This window comes from Folsomia candida, unplaced genomic scaffold (assembly GCF_002217175.1).
Source record: "Folsomia candida strain VU population unplaced genomic scaffold, ASM221717v1 Fcan01_Sc001, whole genome shotgun sequence".
NCBI classification, from domain to species: Eukaryota; Metazoa; Arthropoda; class Collembola; order Entomobryomorpha; family Isotomidae; genus Folsomia; species Folsomia candida.
Genome location: NW_019091193.1, coordinates 21,388,060 through 21,411,874, shown reverse-complemented (window position 1 = coordinate 21,411,874; position 23,815 = coordinate 21,388,060). Strand labels below are relative to the sequence as shown.

Genomic DNA, 23,815 nt, shown 5'->3' with positions numbered 1-23,815 from the left:
GTGAAGCAAATTCAAGCCAGATAAAAGAAATAGTCTGGATTAAATAAAACCAGACTAATGCCCGCAGCTGCATATTTAAATCTTATAAATGACGGAAAATATTCATGAAACTGCGTGCACCTACCTTTTTCTTTTCCCTGGATCGCTCCCTGCCCTTGAGTTCTTTCTCCTTGTCCTTCTCTTCTGCTGTCTGAATGGTGGTGGATGAATCACTGCGTTGAGACGAAGTGACCTTGCTCCGCACCCCTGAGTACAGCGAGGACGAGTATCTGGTGGACGTGGAGGAGGTCACTCGAGATTCGGATGGGGCTCTGGACACTTTTACGGAATCAGACGGTGTTTCTCCGCTTCTCAAGTGGGCTCTTGCTTCTGAAACAATTCTTTCTGATTTAGCCCGTGACTTGTGCGAGGCGGCGATCGTCTTTGCAGAACATATTGGGTACTTGAGGAATTCTAAGTGTTTCAGTTTTCCTGAGGACAAAAGATTTGCATATGTACGAATGTGATCCATGATGACAGATTGTTCAAGTCAATGACCTTCTTGTGTCATCAAATGCCTACATGAAAGAGCTTACCAAGTGCTTCAAAGATCTTTTGTTGCGGTGTACTCCCAGGGAAAAGTATTCTTGTAATAGGCTCTTTGGGGTTGTCCGGTTGCCACACAAGAAGGGCACAGATAGAGACTAGGTTAAGGACCTAAATGCATCCATTATGAAATACAAAAAACAAATGTAAAACTAGATCATACTGAACAAGTATATCAGCAATAAGTAAAGCTTGTTTGTTAAATGTGATCATGGCCGAAGCCAATATTGGACATATAAATGTCTTGTAAATTCTGAACGGCATTGATCACTTCTTGATAATTAAAATAATTAAGTAATGATAATAATAATAACACTAATTTTCCACTGATTTTTACTTCAACATTTATGATCACGTAATTAATAATGAAAATGATCTTTAAGTCTTTTTTAACCCCAAGCATGCTGTCTAATTCTATGCTTAGAACGTGTTATTGGTTAATACGTGTACCATGTTCTAAACTTTATTTAGTAAGGAATGCCAAGCCTTTAAGCAGATTAGTATTTTATATGACAGGCAAAATTAGAATTCTCACCGGGTAGTTGCTCTCTTTCCCCTCAACTTTCACGCTCATTCTGGCCTGGACAAAGGATTTGCAATCCGTGTTCCACTTGCTCAGAAATTCCTTCACCTCTCTCGAGTCCTTGGCCGGATTCAGCACATACATCTGAAATCCAGAGTCAAATATGAATGGTGTTCACTAATAATGCTTGCTTGCTAAATGTGTAAATAAGTAACAAATTAACCGTGACATTTCAGGTGACACATACTTTCTTTTCTTATAATTAACGATTATTATCATGAAAACGATGCACTTACGTCTAATTTGCCGTGTCCGACTTTATGATAAAGATTCACGGGATCGATGGCATGTTCACGAAAACAGTGTTGTGGGCGTAAATTGATGTTCTTCAAATTGTCTAAAATGCGAGCTCCAGTCTCTGTAAGGCTAACGAGTAGGTCACCCGAGGATGAAGACTTTGAAGAATCCTTATCTCCCACCCCCTCTGCTTGAGGACGCTTCCGTTCCATCACATTTCCAAAAAAGTGACCAATTTGTGGGTACACTTGATTTATCCTCTTTCGATCCATGAGTGAGTCCAAACCAGCCATCGAGTTGTTGTTGACTCGGGTGAGAAGTACGGCATCCAACCGGTCCAGATGTCTGGTAAAGTCTGTTGGACATGGAATTTAATGACTTCATTGATCAGTTTAACAAAGACATACTGCCGAAATCGCAGCGTCTAAGTAATTTTTCCTTGTCTGACACCACAGCTAGCTAGCACACACCCGAGGGTATGAACATAACGCCCAAGCCATACATGTGCATAGTGCATATATGTATTTCATTTGACTGAGTAGTAAAGAATGTAGCAAACTTACCCCAGAAACAAGCATGGCGAGAGAACCCTCCATCGATCAACATGTTGAAACCATTTACCTGAGTAATAAAAAATATCATCCTTTCTGATTGAAATTCTCAACACACGCAGACTGGCGATTAATCGGAATTCAGTCAGAGAAATCTCTCCAGCCATCATCACATCCACACTGGATCACGCACTTTATTATGTACACAGTATCATAGATAAACTTGTAAATCTAAAAAGACTCACTCCGAAAAGTGCAGCATCGCCGTTGCCTCCCGGAAATATGTAAAGCGTTGGATGACTAAACCTGATGTTGCCCACGATTTCCGAAGATTTTAAAATCTCTTTCAGTGAGGCGGGTTGCACCATTTTCGAAATGTAGTCAACAAAGGAAATTATTCCAGAAGAATGACCGGTTATTATTTCCCCAGGATTTGTGGAAACTTGGCACAATTTAGTGAAGGATTCTCGCCTCAACTGCTCATCAGTCCATCCGTTTTCTTCGGCGCAGTGAAGCGAGAGAGAAATGTCCCCACCTTCAAGTGGCAATATTTAGAATTGCTGTTTTTCTTAAGACTTGCAAAGAATTTGTCCCGATAATAAAAGCATATTTTGTTAGTGACCAACTTACGATAGGCGGCAAGAATTCTGTGCACTTCAGGCTCGTCCCACAGCTCAACAAAGTCGGCAAAGGAGAAAGTCCCGTCCTGAAAAATAAATTAGTAACAAAATATAAAAACCAGCCCCAGACGCGAATACTTTGAACATATTCGCCAACTTTCTCCCTTGCGTTAATTACTCCCTAACTTAATTAACCTTAATCGCATAAAGTCGGCATGTAGTATAAATATATACGTATTTATAAAATATGATATACGTATATACGACGTTATTTTTTGCGAGAAGACGAAGGTGTTCATAATGGGAAAACTTGGAAACTTGAACTCAAAGACCACCTAAATAAAACTGCGGTAGAAAATCCCATTTCCTTATCCACTTACATACATACGTCCACACGCTTCCACTTTGGCTCGCTCTTTTCCTACACTTTTTCTCCATAAAATGAAATAAAAAGCTCTGAATGGCTTTCACCATGAACTGTGCCCAAACTCGTCAGCTAAATAATATTATGTCAACCTAAAACTAGGCCAAGTGTTTTAAAGGTAAAATGGCGAAGGTGTCATAAAATATAAAACCTACAGTGCAGACTCCATATAGCCCGAGTCAGGGACAGAGTCCCTGACTCCGTGAATCAGATTTCTAAATTTTTCTCCGAATTGACCGACATAATGTTACCAAACTCCTTGTTGTGGATAGTTAAATGTTTCTTAGATTTTCTATTATTATTTTCTATTAAAAACGGTATGGACCAGCTCCAGGGTTACTCTCTGGTTACACTTTGCTCACTTTTAACTTCATATTATTTCATGAGAAGCCATTACGTACCACCGTGCCGAATTTCATGGTTTTCCAGCAAATTCTAAAAATCGGTATGGGTCACCCCATAGGGTCGCTCCAGACAAGAATTTTACCAATTTCATTTCATATTCTTCAAATAAGACCTATTAGCAACCTCCCTATCAAATTTCAGGTCGATATGACGATTTTGAAAAATCAGTATGGGTCACCCTATGGGGTCCCTCAAATTGAAAATTTTTTCAACTTGAAGTCATTTTTATCTATTAGGAACTATTAGCAACCTCTGTACCAAATTTCAGCTTTCTACGACAATTTTGAAATTTTGGTGCATAATACCCCACCCACTCCGATGACCCCCACCGGTCAACCACTGGACCGATTTGGCCCATCTTCGAACTCGTTTCCTAACTTTGCCCAATATGCATATGGTAAAAATTTCAAGTCATTCGGTTCAGCCGTTTTGGCTCTATCGTGCCGGACAGACGGACGGACGGACGGACGGACGGACATGACGGTTCCATAAGCCCTGACTCGGGCTAAAAAATGTGACAGCCCTGGTTCTCATTACTGGGAAATTTATGGTGACTAAATTCAAAGGTGCAATTCCTACACCAAAGTTTTTTTCTATTTCGTTTTCATGTTGGAATTTTTCTTGGGTGAAATATTTCAAATTTCACTTTACCTGAAGAATCCAGGAGCCAGACCCTTGGAACGTGTATCCTGCATGAATAAAATTATGACATGAAAAACTATATTGTGACATTTTTTAGCTCCCCTGAAACAAAAGTCGAGTAGACTCTGGTCTACCACTGGCCAGTGATGGAACAGGGAATTATAGTGTGCAATTTTTATAATTCTTGTTACATTTATTATTAAACTCACCGGCATGAATAATGTGTCTATGTCGAGTAAACGAGGAGAGCAAATTCTTCATACATTGCAACAATGTATTTACTTGGCAGTGAATTAAAACCTGAAATTTTAATAGAAATATGTAAACCAAAGGTACGTATGATTGCATTTTATCTGTTTTGTGCAAGTCCCACTTTGTTTTGGTTTGCACTATGTGTCTCAATAAAATTGGACGAAAGTGAATGTAATATACATAGATGGATAGATAAACTATTCTATTATCTTTCGTACTTATACATATACACAGTTCACTTACTTCAACCACCAAGTTTTCTGAGGCCCACTGCACCAACTTTTCACCTAAAAACATTAAAATTATAGCAATAAGACATGTTCGAGAACAGCATTGAAATATTCGTAAAATACACTCACAATCAGTTTAATAAGCACTTAATATAAATCAAGTATATGATGAGTTTACTGAAAATTTAATAACAGTCTTGCTCCATGGAATGCTCATGATTCAGGTTTGAGGCACCCTCTGACTACCGACATATTTACATAGACTGACGTTTGCGAAAGAGATGAAACAAAATGCCGAAATTGACTTTTCTTTTATCTGGATGGAAAGTGGATAGGATGTGATACAAGATGATTTCAAACTTTTGAAAAGCTCCAAAGCCATTGACTATCTCTGACAAGAAGACCATCATTCTGCCCACTCGAGGATGAATACAGCTAATCTTACTAATACATATGACGACTCTGCTAATATTACGACTTAGTTTGTTTTTAAAAACTTTTCCAATTAAAGGGGTATTTGTATTATAAACTACGTATCTCAAGTCAAGGAAAAAATCGTGAATTAATCCAACTCCTCCAAAAAAATATTTTGCGATGAAGGAATACTACTTGAAATAACATTTTAATCAACGACAAATAAGCCCAGGTGGTTCTGGTTTTCACATAACGAAAATATGAAGCGAGGACAACATGAAAGATAAAAATAAATAAATCCAAGTATATTTATTGCTAAACTAATTTTTTCATAAGCACACATAATACAGATTGCAGATACATCCAGTTGCTTTTAAAAAGTTGTCAATAGCGCGGAATGGGGAAAGTTATGGTTAAAAATGAAGAACAAGTAATCCCATCAAAGGCTTACCATTTCGGGCTTCATCACTCTCGGGGGCAGCGTTTCCCAGGTTGAGTAACTCACAGCTTAAGTCCACATGGGTTGAATTCAAATCCCATGATCTAAGTCCTAAAAAATATAAATCAAACTTGCTCAGTCACGTATTTTTGTTGATCATCGTACACTTTTCTCCTCCTCCTCACTCCATCTTTATTTATTGATGGATAAGATTTAGTGGCTATTTTCACCACACTGCAGCATAACCACTGAGAAACTTATTAGTACTATTCTTGTGCATATGCATATAGACTTTTCCATTGTACACAAGTTTCCTATTGCTTTCAGAGTGCTTCTCGAATTGTACTGGTTTCCACACTCCTCATTTTATTATGCAAAAAAATACTTGATAAAGTAGAAAAACATTTAGTTAAGCGGCTTTAATACATTCGGGAGGGAATTTTTCCAATACGCAATTTTTATCCCCAATCCACCTCTCAAACACGCGGATAAAGGCTTTCACCTTATTCTTTAGTGTTCATATAGGAGAAAATGCGATTTTTTGTAATATTTAGGAGAGCAGCCTACATACGAAACATACGGTGGTCCACATATTGAATATGTCTTTATGAATGGCTCCACCCGTTCTAATGAAATAAGCGATAAGATAAGACACGATAGAGCAAATCGTTTTACGGCTTTCTCTCCAATTTCGCATAGAGTACAGCCAGCCGTCCGTATGAAAAAAGTAGACGGCGACTGCTTACTTAACCCAGTAACAAAATAAATATGTCCGCATTTTCACATTATTTCTACCAACACCAACTGCCTGCCACAACGTGTGTATGTACATAGCTACCCAAGTACGCCAACTTTCTCCGTCCTCCTGCACCTCGTTTGGCTGCTGCCTTTCATCACATTAGGCGACGAGTAGAACTGGAGAGAAACTATGGATGTTGAAATTCAATGAGATTTTCAACATATGGCAAAGAATGGATGGATGGATGGGTAAGAAGTGAGTGAGATATTATTTGCATGCGGAAAAGTTTTATAAAACAAGGCTTTCATATTGTGAAATAATTTAATTTCTTTTGAACACATTTTCAAACGGGTTTCTAAAGGATTCATAGTTGCCTTTCAACAAGCAATTAAGCAAAAATATTCGATGTGAGAGAATGTACAAAGTAAAAAAAAGTGTTTACACACGACTGGAAAATTCGGTAGAAAGCTTTTTGTTTTGCCATTACCAGGCTTTTACGTACATGTTCTGTAATTTTCTTTGTAAATGGATAAAACCGACATGTTCCCCACTGTGCCTCCAATTTGTATAGCAGAATCTAGATTTGATTTCGCTTGTACTTCATTAATTCTAAATCCGGGTTGACGCGGATGACATTTAAAGAGCTGAAAGAGATTGTCCAAAAGCCTTTGAAGTCTGTCCAGATTTGGAAAATCGAAACTGTTTTGTTCTGTCTTCGCATGGTTGAAACACGATTGAATCGAAGTAGTTTGTTTTTACCTTGACTTTAATTCTAACTTCTAAAATTGTATTTTCGTTCTTGTCGTATAATGAAATGCGTCATTAGAATGTAATGATGATGTCTGCATGTGTTTATAGGAACCACACTTTCTAGCAGTCCCATATGCAATTTATCAGTTTAACTCTTTCCTAGCTGCTACGATCTTTTCGTCACAGAGTTAAAATGCTATTGATTATGATCCATCTGTGCGCACTACCTAAATTGACTGCTTAAAATAGTCTACAATTGCTCGTACCAACTAAGTTTGAAGTTCCGGAATGAAATGATAATTAGATTTTTATACAGTTTGTACTATGAATTCAAACATATGTACGTGAACACCCGGCACATTTAAACTTTTAGGCTACAACTCGTTAATGCTAATTGCAGCTAGTGAAGATCATTAGTACGCCATGCATAAATGAAATGAGGTTGTAAAAGTATTTCTGAGCCCCGACTAATGACCAGTGTGTCACATTCTCAACCCCGTCTAATACAGAATCTGGTACAATTCCTGCCTATCGATTAAAATGTACATATTATAAATAGTTCTCCTTATATAACATCTTCCAATATGGTAGCAAATATGTATTCTTGTACATACATAATCGCATATAACAAAACAAGTATTAGACGGCTACTCTAACTCATAATCTGACTTCATTTGGAGATACGTATAGCTCACAACAATGAAATCAATTTACGAAACCGCAAAACAGTTTACTTTGTTCTGGGTGTTGTTTCCAATACGTCAAGTCAACCGTCTATCCTCCACCAACCACTCCCAACAGGAGAAACGCCATTAATTGCAACACTAGTGAATGTTTGTTAGCTCGAGTCAATGAAATACAGAGATAACCAGTCTAATTTCCGCTTTATTTTGTGTCATTTCCCTTTTCCGAATATTCTTTGACTCATTTCACACTATTTGCAATTCAGCCTTGATTCATAAATAAATCTAGACCACAATATAATCTGATAACCATTTGTAAAAATAGACCATAGTCTGAAAATGTCAGAAAACCATTCATATTCCAGGAGCGAAAAAACTTTTGCTCGTCTCAGCCGCATTCTGCGCAATCAGTTATTCAAAGACAGTTTCACCCATAAATAAAATACGAAGGCAAAAATGAATTATAACTTTTGATGAAGCTGCTGTGTCTCCTCGAAATTCGATTCTGCACTTTGTATCTTGTAGGATAACAAAGTGACAATCACAAAGTTCTACCCAATTACATTCTGCAGATACGACCCGAATTTTGGGCGTGACTGCATATACTTTGGGTCTGCTGGCAGCAGGGTAAAACCCAGGGGTTCAGTAGTATGAGTCAAAATAGAAACATAAGAATATATTTCAAAAAGCAATGGCTTATCTGTTTTAATAAATGATTTATTTCATACAAATAAATGAAGAAGCACGACAATAATGGCAGCACGGACTATATAATAATTCTGCAGAAACATATATGCAGCTTTTTCATTAACACTATAGGGTGGAATATTCGCAAAATTAATGTTAATTATGGCATGCACAGGATTTATACATACGCAGGATTGACATGAGAAATTGTAGAGCTTTCGTTCTCTAAACAGCAAAAATATGAGTTTGCACAGGAGGATTAGATGTAATACAGTAGCAATTTTCGAAATAAATCGTCCATGTATATATGCATTATCCTGCAATTAGCAGTACAGGTGTACGGAACAGCAACATAAACCCATCGACTAGGTTGGATTACTCTACAAAGTAATAATTTAATCCTGGTTACTAATCATAAGAAGCATATGTATCAGACCGGATGGAAATGAGATCAACACAATTTGTACATCATTCAGGCTGACGTATCTAGAAGTGTGAGAGTAGTCTGGCCAGAAAAGTGAATCATTAGAGGAAAGAAGTAGACGTAGAAATTGTACCACAAAGCAAAATGAGGGGCAAAAAATGGCAGATTTTTTCCCTTCACAGACTACAAGAGAGAAAATGAAGATTGTGAAGGTGGATGTGAATCATCCGCGCTCTTAAAGTTTACAACCTGCCCAGGTAATTTTGTAATTTGCTTGCTACTCGTCGTGTTGACTGGCTCAAATCAGTGCTACATGGTCCACAAATGTTCACTTCACAGACACACAATGAGGAGGCAGGGTTCAGAAAAAGCTACAATCTATTAAGTAAGTACATGTAACAAAGAGTGGCGTAGTTTCGTGCGAGTGGATCCACGAGTACAACAAACTTTGCAGAGGAATGTTCTTTTGGATAATGGAATGAAATGGGCACATTTTTGTGGAATCGTGGCAAAAAAATCCGCGTCTAATTTCGCCAGTTGGAATTTAAAAGATGGGAAAATGTTATGAGTCGAGTTTTAGGATAGCCGGTCTCTGGAATCGAGAATTATGATATATACTTAAGTGTGATCTCTATACCAAGATCGTCGCTTAAGGTAAAAATGAAGAAAATATCGTGTGGAAGTCATATGTACCGTATACGTAATATGCAGTTTTGAAGGGTAAAATTTAATCGCGAGCACTAAATATATCGTGGTTTAGGTATATTATGTCGCATGATATGTATATACATGAAAATCCAGGGTCAAAAATATGTGAACTGCGGGCATTTGAACAGCAATGAAATGAAGTACGATAAGAAAGTATCTAGGTAATGATCCAAATACCTTTTGACCCTTTTTCACACCCGGTTTCAGGATTTCCTAATTCCTGATAACAGCATAAATAATGATCGAATGAATTGCTCGATTGTTGTCAATGTCGGCGTCATAAGGCACTAAATTCAAAGAGATGACATTATCTAACACGACTCGCTGTTGGAATTGAGTGTGATTCTGTTACATACACTTGCAAGTGCAGTGCTCGTTGTCATTTTCATTCTCCTCCATTCCTCTGTATACATATATCCAAAGAAAGGTGAAAGACATACGATTGTGTGATTAACATTGTTAGTGGAGTAAAGAATTGGGTGTTGGATGGAGACTTGTAGTATAATGTCGCCTATTAGGGAAGGAACCCGTATTATGTATAAAGAACTTTGTCCTGGAATAATGCAGCCATTGGCATTATAACGCGTTATCGACATCATTTAAGGCTTCCAAAAAGAATGGGTCATCAACTTCATGTCTGGATTCAATTTGGGTGGATGTGATATGACTTTCATTGATTATGGCGTTTCTGAATGGGAAAACTAAGATCTTGGTGGAAATGCTGACTAACTTCCTTCCCAAAATTTTACGTACAAAGGCATTGAGATGGAGAGACTTGCTATGCTCACGCCTATTCTGGATACTACGGAATAGCACATTCCTCTTATTGGCATGTTCCTTCTTATAGACTCAAAAGCAATTTAGGGCGGATTTGACAATCCAGGTAATGAAATCTGGCTGTCATTTAGTTCTTCTCGTCTGCCACCTCTTCTCTATTTACCCGAGTGTACTAATTGTCACTTGAACTGACATTTTGAGTAGCACTTATGCCAACAAAACAACTTTCACAGAATGGAGTAGAAAGACTACCGCACAGAGAAACACAACTTTTGATGACAACAGCACTCTAGTAATTTAAACCTCTCAGAGGGAAAAGTTGCTCTCTTTCTCCGAAAACTTTCGCAATTTGGAAAACATATGCTAATTGACTGCAGTTTTTGCATACAAATTACTCTCCTCAGTGCTCTTTTAGACTATTCTGGTGAATACTCAAGCAGATAAGATACCTTTTCAAATGTTGCAAGTACTCTGTGCAGTTTCCACTGCTGCTTAAATCCAAATAATTTTAGCCACTAAAAGGTATACATATTTAGCTTTACTCCTTTCATGCTTATTGCGTATTTTTATTAACCTGAAGAAATGTACATGCTTGCTCAACACAGGAGTCAAAGTGATTTTTGATTTTCTCTGACGGAACCACCGGACCATGGACGCGAGGAGCTGCACCACTGCATCTATTCACCCTTTGTGATGAATCAAGCAAAATTGCGAGAAAAGTGGATGAATGTGCAATGTGACAGTCTCACTTAACGCCTTTGGCTATTTCGCCAACAATCTATCGACTAATGTACAAGAATTCTAAATCTACTGAGGATGAGTCATCGAATTTTCGCCATAATTGTACACCAGCCAACCAACTTTGTGAAAAGGCAATAAAAACTTGATGATGTATAAATAGTGTGGTTTGCCTTTGTGTTCTAATAGCACTTTGTGTGAGACCAGAATATGCGACGCTTATTTGTTTGCGAACGAGTAGTGAGCAACAAGGAACACAATTTATCTGGTCGCAATCAGCGTTATGTTTGAGGCATCCCACAGCTAACTTTTACCCGCAGTTATCTTTAATAATACGTATGTACAGTGCTCGTATCTACGCTAATTATGTATATACGAGTGGAAAAGGGTGTAGTGCAAAGTATGTCTGAAATAGGCAGCATTCTGCTATTTTAGATTAGTGCACAACATGCTACGCTAGGTTTTTTTTTATTTAAAAATACAAGCCACGATTTACTTCGTTAAGTTGAATGGATGTTTGATGGAAAAGGAAGACAAGTTGGCCCAGGGCGATGGAAAGAAACAATGTGAATCATTTATATAACAATGTGTGCATTTTGAAATTAGTATGAATTTGTTACGATTTATGATAAATGCATGGCATTGGATACAGACATTACAACTGTATGTATTACACAGCTTCACTGTGAAACTATGTATTTATAAATTTTCTGCGTCGAATGCATTAATTTTCCATTCCAGGATAATGCCGTGTTTCTCCATATTCGACTCAATTTATTTACTGCTCCCGGTAAATAGTTGACCAGTTTGAATCTCACCAAATTTAGCTCCTGAGTAGATTAAAAATTTAATTGGCAGAAATGATTTTAAATGAATTTTAATTATTTATGTTTCCCAAGACTATAGAACCTCGAATCAAGGCAAATAGGCTTTGCGTTACAACCAATTTCTACGCTGGCAGACATTCATAAATAAATACAAACATTTTTCTGGTCTCTCGCCTTAACCCTTGTTCTGGTAAAAATAGCTCCCGACCAAACCGGCACATCAAGCAAAGTGACTTTCTTCTGCCAGTTGCAGTTGCCCATTTGTCCGCAATGAGCCAGAGGAGGGACGAGTGGGGAAATAAACAGATAAATAAATAAATATAATAAAAGTATATTTGAACTGAAGGGTTCATCTTCCTCTCCAACAAAAGAGCATTCCATTTCATTAGACGAGGAGAAAGCAAGTGTGAATTGGGAGCGGAGAGGCTGCGAGTGGATCCAGTGGCACCAAAATAACCAGTACAGAAATGAAACCCGTTCCTTCCTTCATTCCTTCACTCCTTCTTCCATCTGCAATGCGGGCAACAAGAAGTGGAGCAACCCGGTACCGGGTGGAACTCGCAACCTTCATGTTCCACCCCATGCTTTGTCTGGAAATAAATTCGGCTACCTAATTATGAGAGCACAAAATCGTGTCAGAAACACCCCCAGAATGGGAGGAAACTGACAAATTATAATTAATGAGACTATACATTTTTGAGCATAGTTCTGCCGGTGGAGAAGCGAGCCTTATAAGAAATACAAGGAGCCACAGCTAGTGGCGAAATGAAGTCAACACTTGGGTCACCCGAAATTAAGGGCAGTGCTGATCTGTGTCTCAATAACGTCCCAGTTGTCGTACTCGTGCATTCTTCACTAATTTCGACAAAAGTCAGTGATCCGGCGAGAGCAGAATTAAGATCAACCCTTTAACCCAGCTACTAACACGATCTGAAATATATATGGTCGCCATAATGTCTTTCAAAAACTCTTGGCGGAGGATGGCGAGTTCCGGAGTTGGAGAGTTGAGCAAACTGAGAAGAGATTAGAATTCCTCGCTCTCATTGGGAAAAATACCAAGAGAAAGTGATTCAACAAAAACTAGAATCTCGGTCGCTCTGCTTTATCCAATTAAACAATTAGAAAAGTGCAAACTACGCGAGGTTTTAAGCTAACAAAGATTACGCCCAACTTTAGTTCTTGACACATTTTATTTGGAAATGTTGAAATAGAAGGGACATGAAGGGGATGTAAACTTATGTGGACCTCGAACTTTGAGTAAATTCAATTATATATTATTACATGAATACCTAATCTCCCCAAAGAGGGGTTGGGCATGATCTTTGCGTTGTTTACAGAAAATATTTTCCTAAGTACAATGAAAAGCTCACTATTTGTACAACAAATTGGACCTATTTTATATCAACATCAAAAGAAAGAGATGGGAAATGAAGTTCGTGTGAAAGATTTAGTTCACAAATCCATTAAGTTATTTGCGTGCAAAATTAATTCTTAAAGAGAGAACCAGATTGTCAAAAGTTGATTGGTTTTCTGTTGAAACTGCGCAATAAGTAAAATTGTCTTTTGTTTTACTGCTATTACTGAACTGTGTGTGTAATGCAAATTTATTATGGTCGATTCATTATAATACAAAGTGCACCATGCAATAAAATTTGATAATTGTGCAGAGAAAGTATCTATAAAGCCGGCTTCATGGACATCTATGAATCTAGAACAATGAGGCAGCCATTATTCCAACCAAAATACTTTGCACAAAATCAGATTTCGGATGACTGCATAAGGAAGAACTGGTGGTGGGGATTAGAGGAGACGGAGATCGTGAGAAAGTTGGATGATGGAAATAGGATTTGGCTGGCGGCGAGGAAGGATTAGTTAGTGAATGAGCTCGAATTGCTTTAATAGACGAAGAGGCATTACATACGTAGAGCTTTTTGTGTACAAGGCTGAATGTAGGCGCATGGATCATGGACGGCAAACATGCAAGGACGCGATATAAAATAGGTGCTTACGTTCAAATAAATGTTACACTGGAGAAAGCTAAACCTATTAAGGCCAGATTTGTACCACAGATCTATTTCGCAATAATATGTATGTATCATTGGCAAGTTACAATTCAAGGCTGAACTATTGTTTAGGTATATTTCTAATCGTTTTGTTGTATGGACTTTACGAAAAAACCTTGTTTTGTGAACAATGGACTATGCATAAAGTTGGAGAGAAACTGCTGAATTATGCATATGCACACATGTACGAACGTGTACAGTTTATTTACTTTCACTGCGGTAGGAATCTGCATGCCTTATATAACAAGAGAACGAGACGGATTTAAATGGAAGCGTATCTCATGTATGAAATTTAAACGACAGTAATAAATGTCAGATTAAGGATATTTTATAAATGGGCAATAAACACATCATAATCTTAATCAAAGGATTAAGAACTTTGGTAGATGCAAACTCCTCAGTTAACTTTGTCAGTTCACGTATTTAGCCACCTCAGATACTTGTTCGTTCGTCCTTAAATACATTCCCGATTACATTTTCGTTTGATACCTACACAGTTCTCCTTCACGGATGAGGGCAGCTCAATTCTACAGAAACTAATTTCCATTTTTTTCATTTTGATGATGTCGGCTTCATTCGTGGAAAAATCCAGTCCGACCATGTACTCGCATAGCAAGGTTGACATGACGTGGATCGATACCGATATCAGTTCAATTTATGTTCATATAAATGAAACCTAACCAGGGCGGCACAAGTCTGCCTGAGAATAATCCTGGAGACCTGACCAGAAAGTAAGTACGTACACAAGAAAACAGCCAAGGGAGACCAAGACAAAGATGGAAATGAGGGAGAACCCACAGTTTTCGCAGCATTTAAGTTGTAATAATAATATTTTACTACTACGCTGCAAAATTTATGAGTGGTCAAATTCTCCCAAAATATTTTCCTCCTACGTCGATGGAGAAAATACGGACATGGCAGTTTTGCCGAGCAGACCACCGCCGGCCGGCCGGCATATAAAGCATTGGTAGGGACTTGGTTGTAGCAATCATAGCAGTGCACGATTGACGTCCTTCCTCTCGTTTCCTCCCAAACCAATTCGGTTCGTTGTTAGCCTGGTGGATCGGAAGAGAAAGTAGGAAATTAGAAGGCAGAGCACGGACTAACTTTTCACATAAAGCATTCCATACATAAAGTAGTAATAGTTGTAGGTAGCTCGGGGGAAAGTGCAAAGTGAGAGAAATGCGATACTTTCATTCTTTGGGCATACAACCAAAGAACAGGAAAAAGAGAAAAAAAGTACAGGACGAGTTTTGTACATGTAATCATTCAAAATTGTGGAAGAAGCAATTGTAAAATTTGTAAAAAGTACTTGTAAAAAGTATTGTAAAAGGTATATAGAAACGTCTGAAATTACGAAATATTACTTTTCCACGAATTGTTTTCATTTTAATACGTAAGAATTATGGTTAAAACAGCTTCCACATTTAGTGTGCAACGTAAGAAAAGTATGTAAATACATATGCAGGCCCATTGTTTAATCAAAGTAAAGTGGTGCATAGCTCATTTCTTAGCAAAAACAGAGAGTCAGTGTTTGGCAATTAGTTTTAAAAGATTTCAAGATCTGTCGAGTGATTTTTAGTGCTGACAGATTTTTTCATTTATTTAATGTCAGTCGAAGCAGGAAGCGAGTCGACTCAGGCTGTCGCGGATACAAAAAAGAACAAACAGAAAGGAATATGAGAGAAGAATCGGTCTACTTATTTCAGACCGTATCGCTGTATCTACATAAAACTGAAGTGGGTCCTGAAAGCGAAGAGTGAACGCAGCGAAGAAGTGCATCGATCACTTTGAATAAATTATCTATTGACAACAAAAATGCTTCTCCATACAGACTGACATTAAGAAATTGCAAGCAACCGACTAGTGAGAGGAGTAGCTTTGGATATTTTTTTATATTAGGTTGGTATGTATTGTTTAAAAGTTGGCGTTGCCTACTTGTAATTAAATCATTACAAACATTACAGATTTTTTTGATAAAGGAAACATCGAAGGCTTGAATGCAAGGCGTTTTTTAAAATATCTACGTATGCAATGCATTACTTATGCATCGAGTACAATGAAAATGATATATGCATATTACACATTGCATGAATTAAGAGAGTGCAGCGAATCTATAGAAAGTCACTTGAATTGTTTTTTCCATTTTTAGTACAAAACAATTTTTATCTTATACTGTCTACGCCGCAATAAATGGGGCAGTAACGGCACACCGGAACAAGTTTAAAAGCAACCAAGTGCAAACCGCTGGATCATTATTCACATCTAAAAGTTGGCACGACAAATTAACTGAGAGGTAGAGTCTGTTTTATACGAGTACACGATTCACTCTCCGAATATAGAGATAAATGGCTCAGAAACTGAAAAGGTTTCGGTACTTAAACAGTCAACACTTGCAAAGCGACTTTCACTTGAGTGGAAAGAAAGGAGTGTTCATGAAATGTTCAATATTTGAAGATAAGATGGAAGAAATATAAAAAAAATAATAATCTGTACGAACTGCAGATTATGAACCGTTTTCTAATTGAACTTTGATAGCCCGGAAAGTGACTTTTCCCTTGAACAACCTCCCACATCTTGGCCATGGGCCAACTCCCATTAGTGATGAATTACCCCCGAAATCCAAAATGGACCATGCAACCCAAGTCGTCGTCGTCGTGGACGTCATTTATTTTGCCTCTTCTTTCCTTTTTATTGCATCACAAGACACAGCTGGAGTTAACTGGAGCAGCAACGGCAACCAAGTCAATTGGACACATTTTATGTCTGTGGTAATGAGAACATAAGAAAGCACGTTGAAACGAAAACCTTTCTATTTACATGTCTAGGATTTCATCTCGGGTGCAATTATAGTGCCGATAAAAAAAGATTTGTATTGCTTCAAGGATCACCAGAAAAACGACGAATGATTTATTGCATTTCGGTTGCTTATTTTCTTAACTGTTGTGGGATGGATGCTTCATGTTTTTGTCTCAAAGCCTGTCTATTTATGTATGTGTTTTCAGATATTCTGAAATAAAAGCTAAGCAGTTTGTGAAAAGTCATGCGAATTCAGTTTGAAAATGAAATTTACAACATGCTCCATGCTCGCCATTGTTGGGACCAATATGGCATCTGTAATGGATAGAGACCGAGTAACACATGTACAATATTATGTACATCCAGTGAAACTACTTCTATAAACAACGTTGAAATTACAAGGGTGTGAATTTGCGGTTGCAAATTACCACCATCAACATTTGAAGAGCTATCTGATCTGATGTGGTCGACGCTTCCATCACATCAAACATTCCTGGATGGGGATGATTATGATGATGGAATGAAGTTTTGAGAGGGATTTCGGTGTCATTAGCATCCACATTTCATTCTGGTGGGTGGTGGTTAGTGGTCACACACGTAGGTTCGTATTATACGTACTTATGTACATACATATATCTGGTAAATGGCCTCGTTCGACTTGACCTATGGTTTTTGCACGACGTCTACTACGCCGACGTTGAGATTATTTAAGTTTCAATTCAGTCAGAATGGAACAGCTAAAATAAAAGCAAATCGCTACCACGTTCATAAATGTGTGTGTGTGAAAGAGAGAGTTTGTGAGCTGCATTATTATTATTATTGTACGATACTCCACACTTTATACAGAATGTCTGGTTGAAGAAACTTATCCACACTAATTGGGGTATAAATTAGCTCAAATCCAGCAATATTTCGTTACTTAACAGCATTTATATCAGATATAAAAAAACCTTTTAAGTCGATAATCAAGATCGTGGAAGATAATATACTTCATAGAACGTACTGCTCTTCTCAGTCAGACTGACTCCAAGTTAACTTCCTACATATTTCAAGGTTAAGCATACACCCTCGAATTACGTATTGCGTGTCGAGTTGAAGAAAGTTGCACAAGTTGAGCTACAATCTTATAATTTGTGGGGCAGGAACACGCAAGTATTAACTTTAAATTGAAAAATGCTGCACTCTGAACATGTTTGTACAGCAACAATACAACTTTGGAAGGTGATCGATTGGCGAAGTCGATCCAAGTTGGTGCATGATTTTAGGTATGGAATATATAAATAACATTACAGTGGGAAACGGTCTATCTGTGGATGTGAAAGTAAATTATTGGTTGGATTGAAAAGCATGGTCGAGACATGCAAACATAGTAAATTCTTTTCGGGCTGTTTTGTCACCAATAAATGTCCATGAAATTTTTATTGGTTGGCCTACGCACGTTTCAACATTCAATTCCCTTTATCGAGAAAGCGGTTTCGTTCTTCGCCAGTTGTATCAGGTCACGTGCTGGCACTTTCACGAGAAGGCTAATGTTTCAGAATTTAGAGTGAAAGGTGAAAGCACAATCTAATCTAGGAAGCCATCAACACAAAATTCGAGTTTCATGAAATTTAGGCGTCTACTAAAGTTTCCGCGAGAAGATGACAACTCCGAAAATTCAATAAACCGTTTTCTCATCTTCATTTTACTCTATGTATGTACGTACGTATTTCTTGAAATATCTGTATAAGAGAAAATGTATACCACGCAAATACAATTAAATATCCAAGTGGTGAATATCTGACGAAAGCCTGGTTACGAGTAACCGATCTGCCAAAATCCAGCCAATATTTTCTCATTTTATGGTTCAAAGGAGTAAATTGTGTAGCAGAGAGAAACATGCACGAGGACGTATAAAGGACACGTTCATGTGGAATATTCGAAAATGGAGGACACATACGCAAGACGTTGTTTGAGGGAAGGATGGAAAAGTAAATAATGGATTGCATGGAAGAAGGGATGAGAGGATTTTGAAAGTCTTTAAGGTCTTTAAAGTCTAAAGATAGACGCGATCCGGGCATTACATGGCTATCAAGAGGGAGACAGAAAACGAGAGGGTGGGTGGTTGGATGGGTGACTGATTCAGCTCCCTTGTTTAGTTAGGTTGTGTGTCAGATGTCGATAAAAACATTTGCTGGGTTTACAACGTAATTCGGAAAAAATTAAACTATTTATTTACACAGTTTCTGGGTTTGGTAACATCATAAGTTCCTTGGATTACATCACTAGCTAAATGAAATATGCAGAGTTATCAACAGAGACGTGTTCGATTAATTGATTATGAGACGAGTCGTGTGTATGTCAATTCTATTGCGAGCCAAATGAAACGGAAAGTGTGTCCGATGCACCAAAAGTCAACTCCTCCCGGATGCAACGTAATGAACCCGACAACCTAAACTAAATCCGAATGAGATGAACCCAACCTTCCTTCACCGGTTGCCAGTTGTGCACCACAATTACCATGCGATGCAATGCAACGCATATGTGGAGTCGCAGGAGGGAAGTGCTTCTCTAAAATGCATAACAGATACACAACTCTTGTCTAAATTTATCTCCCTGACTTGTTGGAAGTTAGAGAACGAGTGCCAACTGGAACTGCATTTCGAATTCAAACTCCCCAAGAAAATAAATATCGGTGACAGAGTTCAAAGTCAAGGGAGCGGTGCGCCGTAAACTGTAATGACAGAGTCTGACATGGCCAGAGTCTGGTCCGGAAGGAGTTTCGAATCCACAGAAATATGCAGCCCAACGATGATGCATGTCGTAAATGTAAATGCAACGTTGATGTATTTATGTACGCTTGGTAAAAGTAGACTAAATTAAAACCAGAACGTGAATTAATATCACAATTCTCTTATGAGAATAGCAACCAAGCTGAAGAGCAGTGTAGTAAATATATACATGTCGTCATACACATTGGTAAATGAAATGGATGTAATAAATAAAATACATGCACTGAATGAATGGATTTCTTATTCAGGAAGTCCGAATTTTAACCATGATAGCTGCATGTTTACCATTGCTTGAATTTTTATGAGCTTATCCAGACACCAGTTCAGAATAGGGCAGTGTGTCATATAAACTGCGCCTCACTGATGTGTCGACATTGGACTAATATGGAAAGATAAATAAAGAATAATGGCTGGCCCAAATTGTAGAATTTTTGCGATTTCTGTGAAAATTCTTATGAAAAACTCTCAATCGAAATGTGTGCGAAAGAAGAAGCAGCAATATTTAAAAAGACTAACGCTATGTAATGACTCATGCATTTATTGGTTCAACATGCAAGAATGTCTGAACTTAGGACATATGTGCATAGTCGTGTAACCTTAAGTCTTATGCCAAACTGTGCATTGCATCATTATTAATATTATTGTTAGCAAAAATCAGCATGGTAAAATATCTCATGGACAAAGCCGTTGGAGGATACCTCGTACACATTTCCTTTGCAAAGGCTATTTTGACAATAAAGCATGTATTTGAAGGATTACAGCTCTCAAATTAGTCTTGCAGATACAGGCTGTTCCCTCATCTCATCCTCAGTTGTTGTAACTTGGTCTTGGAGGGTAAAAAAAGCAACAAAAAAGATGGAATGGTTTTAAACTGTTCCATTCAACATGTTTTGTACCATCTTTCCAAGGCGGTTGGTTGGTTGGTTTGGATTGTAGACAATTTGTTCACACAAATTCACACAGTTGAGTAAGACCACTCCATTTTTCACTCTCCTTCTCAGGAGACAGACAGGTGGGCTTGTTCCTTCCCATCAACTCAACACCGAATTAGACAACTTTCAGAGGAATCGTTCTACTTTATTGCACAACAAAGGAATAAACTCTGGTTGGGTTGAACCAGAAATAATTCCAGAAGAGAGGATGCACGAGATGCCAATGACTCTAATCGCTCCTTCACCGCCCGTCCTCAAAATGTTGTAAATACGTTCATGAAATTCGTAATTTTGCATGGCCAGGTGGGACAAATGCAAATGAATTTTAGGCTGATGAGGAAAACGCTTAATCCGAAAGTCTGGGCAAATTAAATATAAGCAGCGTAATTGGCAGCAATTGTTTTAGAATAAAAGGCTGCGTTGATCTTCAGGGATGCATATGTTGGAGAAATTGTAACTAAATCTACCTAAACCTACGTATGCAAATGTTGTTAAATATTGCTCCCGAATATCCTATAATACTTTCCCCATGCAGACGCATTTATCTCGGAAAAGACGGTTGGAATTTAATCTCTAAAGAAGCCGAAGATGGTCGAGCAGCACATTTTGACTTTATTCCAGCAGCAGGCACATTTGGGACTTTGGGAGACATTTCAAGGAAGGTAAAAGCGCAATAAAACTATGCCATGCCAAGAACCAGAAACGACAATATCTTAAGTAAATGTAAACTGAGAAGAAAATGGGGAAAGTCTTGTTCTCATATTTGCTTAACCATAAAACCCAGAGTGAAAAAAAAGAAAACATGTATCGAGGATATCAATGTAAACAACTACATTCGTGCAGAGGTATTATATTCATACAAAACTGTTCCATGTTGCACAGACAGACAGACAGACGCACCTGCTGCAAGAGGGTAAGAGAGCACAATAGTAAAATAAAATACTCATGTCTGACAAGATTGAACTCTATACATATCTCTTTGGCACTTTGCTTTGTACACATTTTTCTTAGTGAGGCAAATACCTGGCAACGAAAAAAATTTGCTAAGTATGCATTTACCCCACCCAAAAAAAGTGACATAAGTCGATTTCTCGGTCATTTCTCAACCGATTTTGATGAAATTTTGCACAGATCATTGTTAGACAATTTAGAAAAGATGTGCTAGTCGACTTGGCGAATTTTTGATTTTTACCCAAGTTATGTGCCAAAATGTGCAAAAATTTTCCCCTGAAAACATATTTATTTTTATGATTCATAAGTGGTGTATCTCAGCATGCTCGCTTATTGAAAATATTTTAGTCAAAGTCATTCCGGATATTTTAAGCGCAAAATGACCTAAATCGGTTGAGAAATAACGGCGTTATTCAAGTTTGAAAATCAAAAATTTAATAAAAATATTCAGGGTGCCGATAATAACGGCGGTTGTGCAGTAAAAATAATGTCTTTGACAACCAATTACAAGTTTTAAATAAACGAGGCCCCCAAAAAAAGGAAATCTTAGTGAGTCAGCGCAATCACAGTTAATAAATAAAATTAGATTGAATAACTTTTGCATCACCGCTCGGGATAATTTTTACTGGGTCCACTGTAAATTTAGTTTTGCATACGCATGAACTCTTGCATTCATTAAATTAATTGAGATTACAAGATGACGTTTTTACTATTGAACGAGATGTTGGCTAAATTAATCGATATGATATTGTGAACTGCGAATTTTAAATTTAGAAGAGTTGAAAGTCTACAATTTCGATATATAAATTTCAATATCCTATTAATTCCTATTCTGATGAAATCTCCAGACCCACGATTGCTTGACATTAAGTATCTACGTCTTTTATAGATTGATAAAGTGTCAAATAATCTTGCTCCAGAACCTTTGAGGGGGGGGGCAATTATTCTTAATGATTAATTAATGCTTCCAGGAAAAATGATACCGAGAGCGGTGATGCAAAAGTTATTCAATCTAAATTTATTTATTAACTGTGATTGCGCTGACTCACTAAGATTTCCTTTTTTTGGGGGCCTCGTTTATGCAACAATGGAATCTTAGGAGGGGAGCTTGCGAGGTTGATAATAACAGATATTGGTGCCCTTTGGATATGTGGTAGGGACCCATGAGTGTACTAAAACCCTGAAGTAGTTTGACTCCATGGCCACATTTGCGCCCGCCACACCCACTCAAAAATGTCCAAAAAACGCTTTCACCCCAGTTTTCACTCACTCAAATCCACGCCAAAAATCCAATTTTACTCGGATTTTGAAATTTCTTTCACCATTATACTCCCAGATAGTTGCTTTCTTCAATCCAATATCAAACTCAATTTTATTGATGATTATTTCGCAAACATAATTTGTTTTGTTGATGACTACAACAATGCTCATTCAGAATTTTAAATTTTAAAAATACTAAAAATTTCGAAAAAATTGAGTTTGATATTGGATTGAAGAAAGCAACTATCTGGGAGTATAATGGTGAAAGAAATTTCAAAATCCGAGTAAAATTGGATTTTTGGCGTGGATTTGAGTGAGTGAAAACTGGGGTGAAAGCGTTTTTTGGACATTTTTGAGTGGGTGTGGCGGGCGCAAATGTGGCCATGGAGTCAAACTACTTCAGGGTTTTAGTACACTCATGGGTCCCTACCACATATCCAAAGGGCACCAATATCTGTTATTATCAACCTCGCAAGCTCCCCTCCTTAGTGGAATTTTTCGGTTATAGAAATAATTCGAGCATCGTATCAAGAGCTCCTTCCTAAAATGTATGCCCATGTGCACGACAGACCTCCTCAATTCTCCTCGTAAAATGTCCCAAAACGGGAAATGTAAACTGTATGTATGAATTTATGTTTCTAAAATGTCCACCATTACAGTGCAGACACAAGAAGTGTACACAGCTAACTTTGAATGCGTTATGCGAAATAGAGTAAAACTATAGAGAAGCGTTTTGAATATTATTACTTCCTTATGTACCAAGTTGCAATGATGTTGCTACCCCTCCGCTTGCTCATGACTCAACACATTTGCAATTTTTTTGCTGCAAGCTGGCGTCGAGGGGGGAAAGTCTAGTGAAGTGAAGTAGCGAGGTAGTAAAAGTTGGTGAGTCAGTAAAACACAGTGGCGCAGTCAGTCAATGCAGTAGCAGTTCTTCACGAGTCAGATTTGTAAATGAGTTGTCTGACAATGAGCATGGACACAATTGGGGATATTGTAATGACATTTTGCAAAAAAAATCAGCTAACGTGTCCAGTGAGTGCAACTCATATGCAGCGTATGCAATTGTCATGGACAAAAGAAGGTGTAAAATCGCCAACGCCAATATATATGTACATGTGCATGTTCACCCTGCTCATGCTCAGGGTACAACAGTCAGACAGGATACACCAGCACGAAAGACAAACAATTTAGTTCGAGTGATATTTACGTCACTGGTTTTTGCATTAGTCTTATTCGGTATTAATGATGTACATACTCCCAGTCATTTAACCCTCCTTCGCACGACCTCATTCGCTACCATATTGCTTTCACTGTAATGCTA

General features: G+C 37.8%; 1 protein-coding gene across 2 annotated transcripts in view; it reads right to left on the bottom strand.

The window, feature by feature from the left end:
- Nucleotides 1-23,815, bottom strand: part of LOC110844111 (microtubule-associated protein futsch) — a 49,901-nt gene that overhangs the window by 20,803 nt on the left and 5,283 nt on the right. For both annotated transcript variants that reach the window (XM_035860589.1, XM_022090239.2), the window contains 11 exons: nucleotides 5,395-5,493; nucleotides 4,543-4,586; nucleotides 4,257-4,347; nucleotides 4,057-4,094; nucleotides 2,587-2,662; nucleotides 2,202-2,491; nucleotides 1,969-2,026; nucleotides 1,405-1,760; nucleotides 1,121-1,252; nucleotides 576-696; nucleotides 125-471 (listed from right to left, as the gene is read on the bottom strand). In XM_035860589.1, coding sequence (XP_035716482.1) covers nucleotides 125-471; nucleotides 576-696; nucleotides 1,121-1,252; nucleotides 1,405-1,760; nucleotides 1,969-2,026; nucleotides 2,202-2,491; nucleotides 2,587-2,662; nucleotides 4,057-4,094; nucleotides 4,257-4,347; nucleotides 4,543-4,586; nucleotides 5,395-5,493 — 1,652 coding nt within the window. The remainder of the gene's footprint in view (nucleotides 1-124; nucleotides 472-575; nucleotides 697-1,120; nucleotides 1,253-1,404; nucleotides 1,761-1,968; nucleotides 2,027-2,201; nucleotides 2,492-2,586; nucleotides 2,663-4,056; nucleotides 4,095-4,256; nucleotides 4,348-4,542; nucleotides 4,587-5,394; nucleotides 5,494-23,815) is intronic.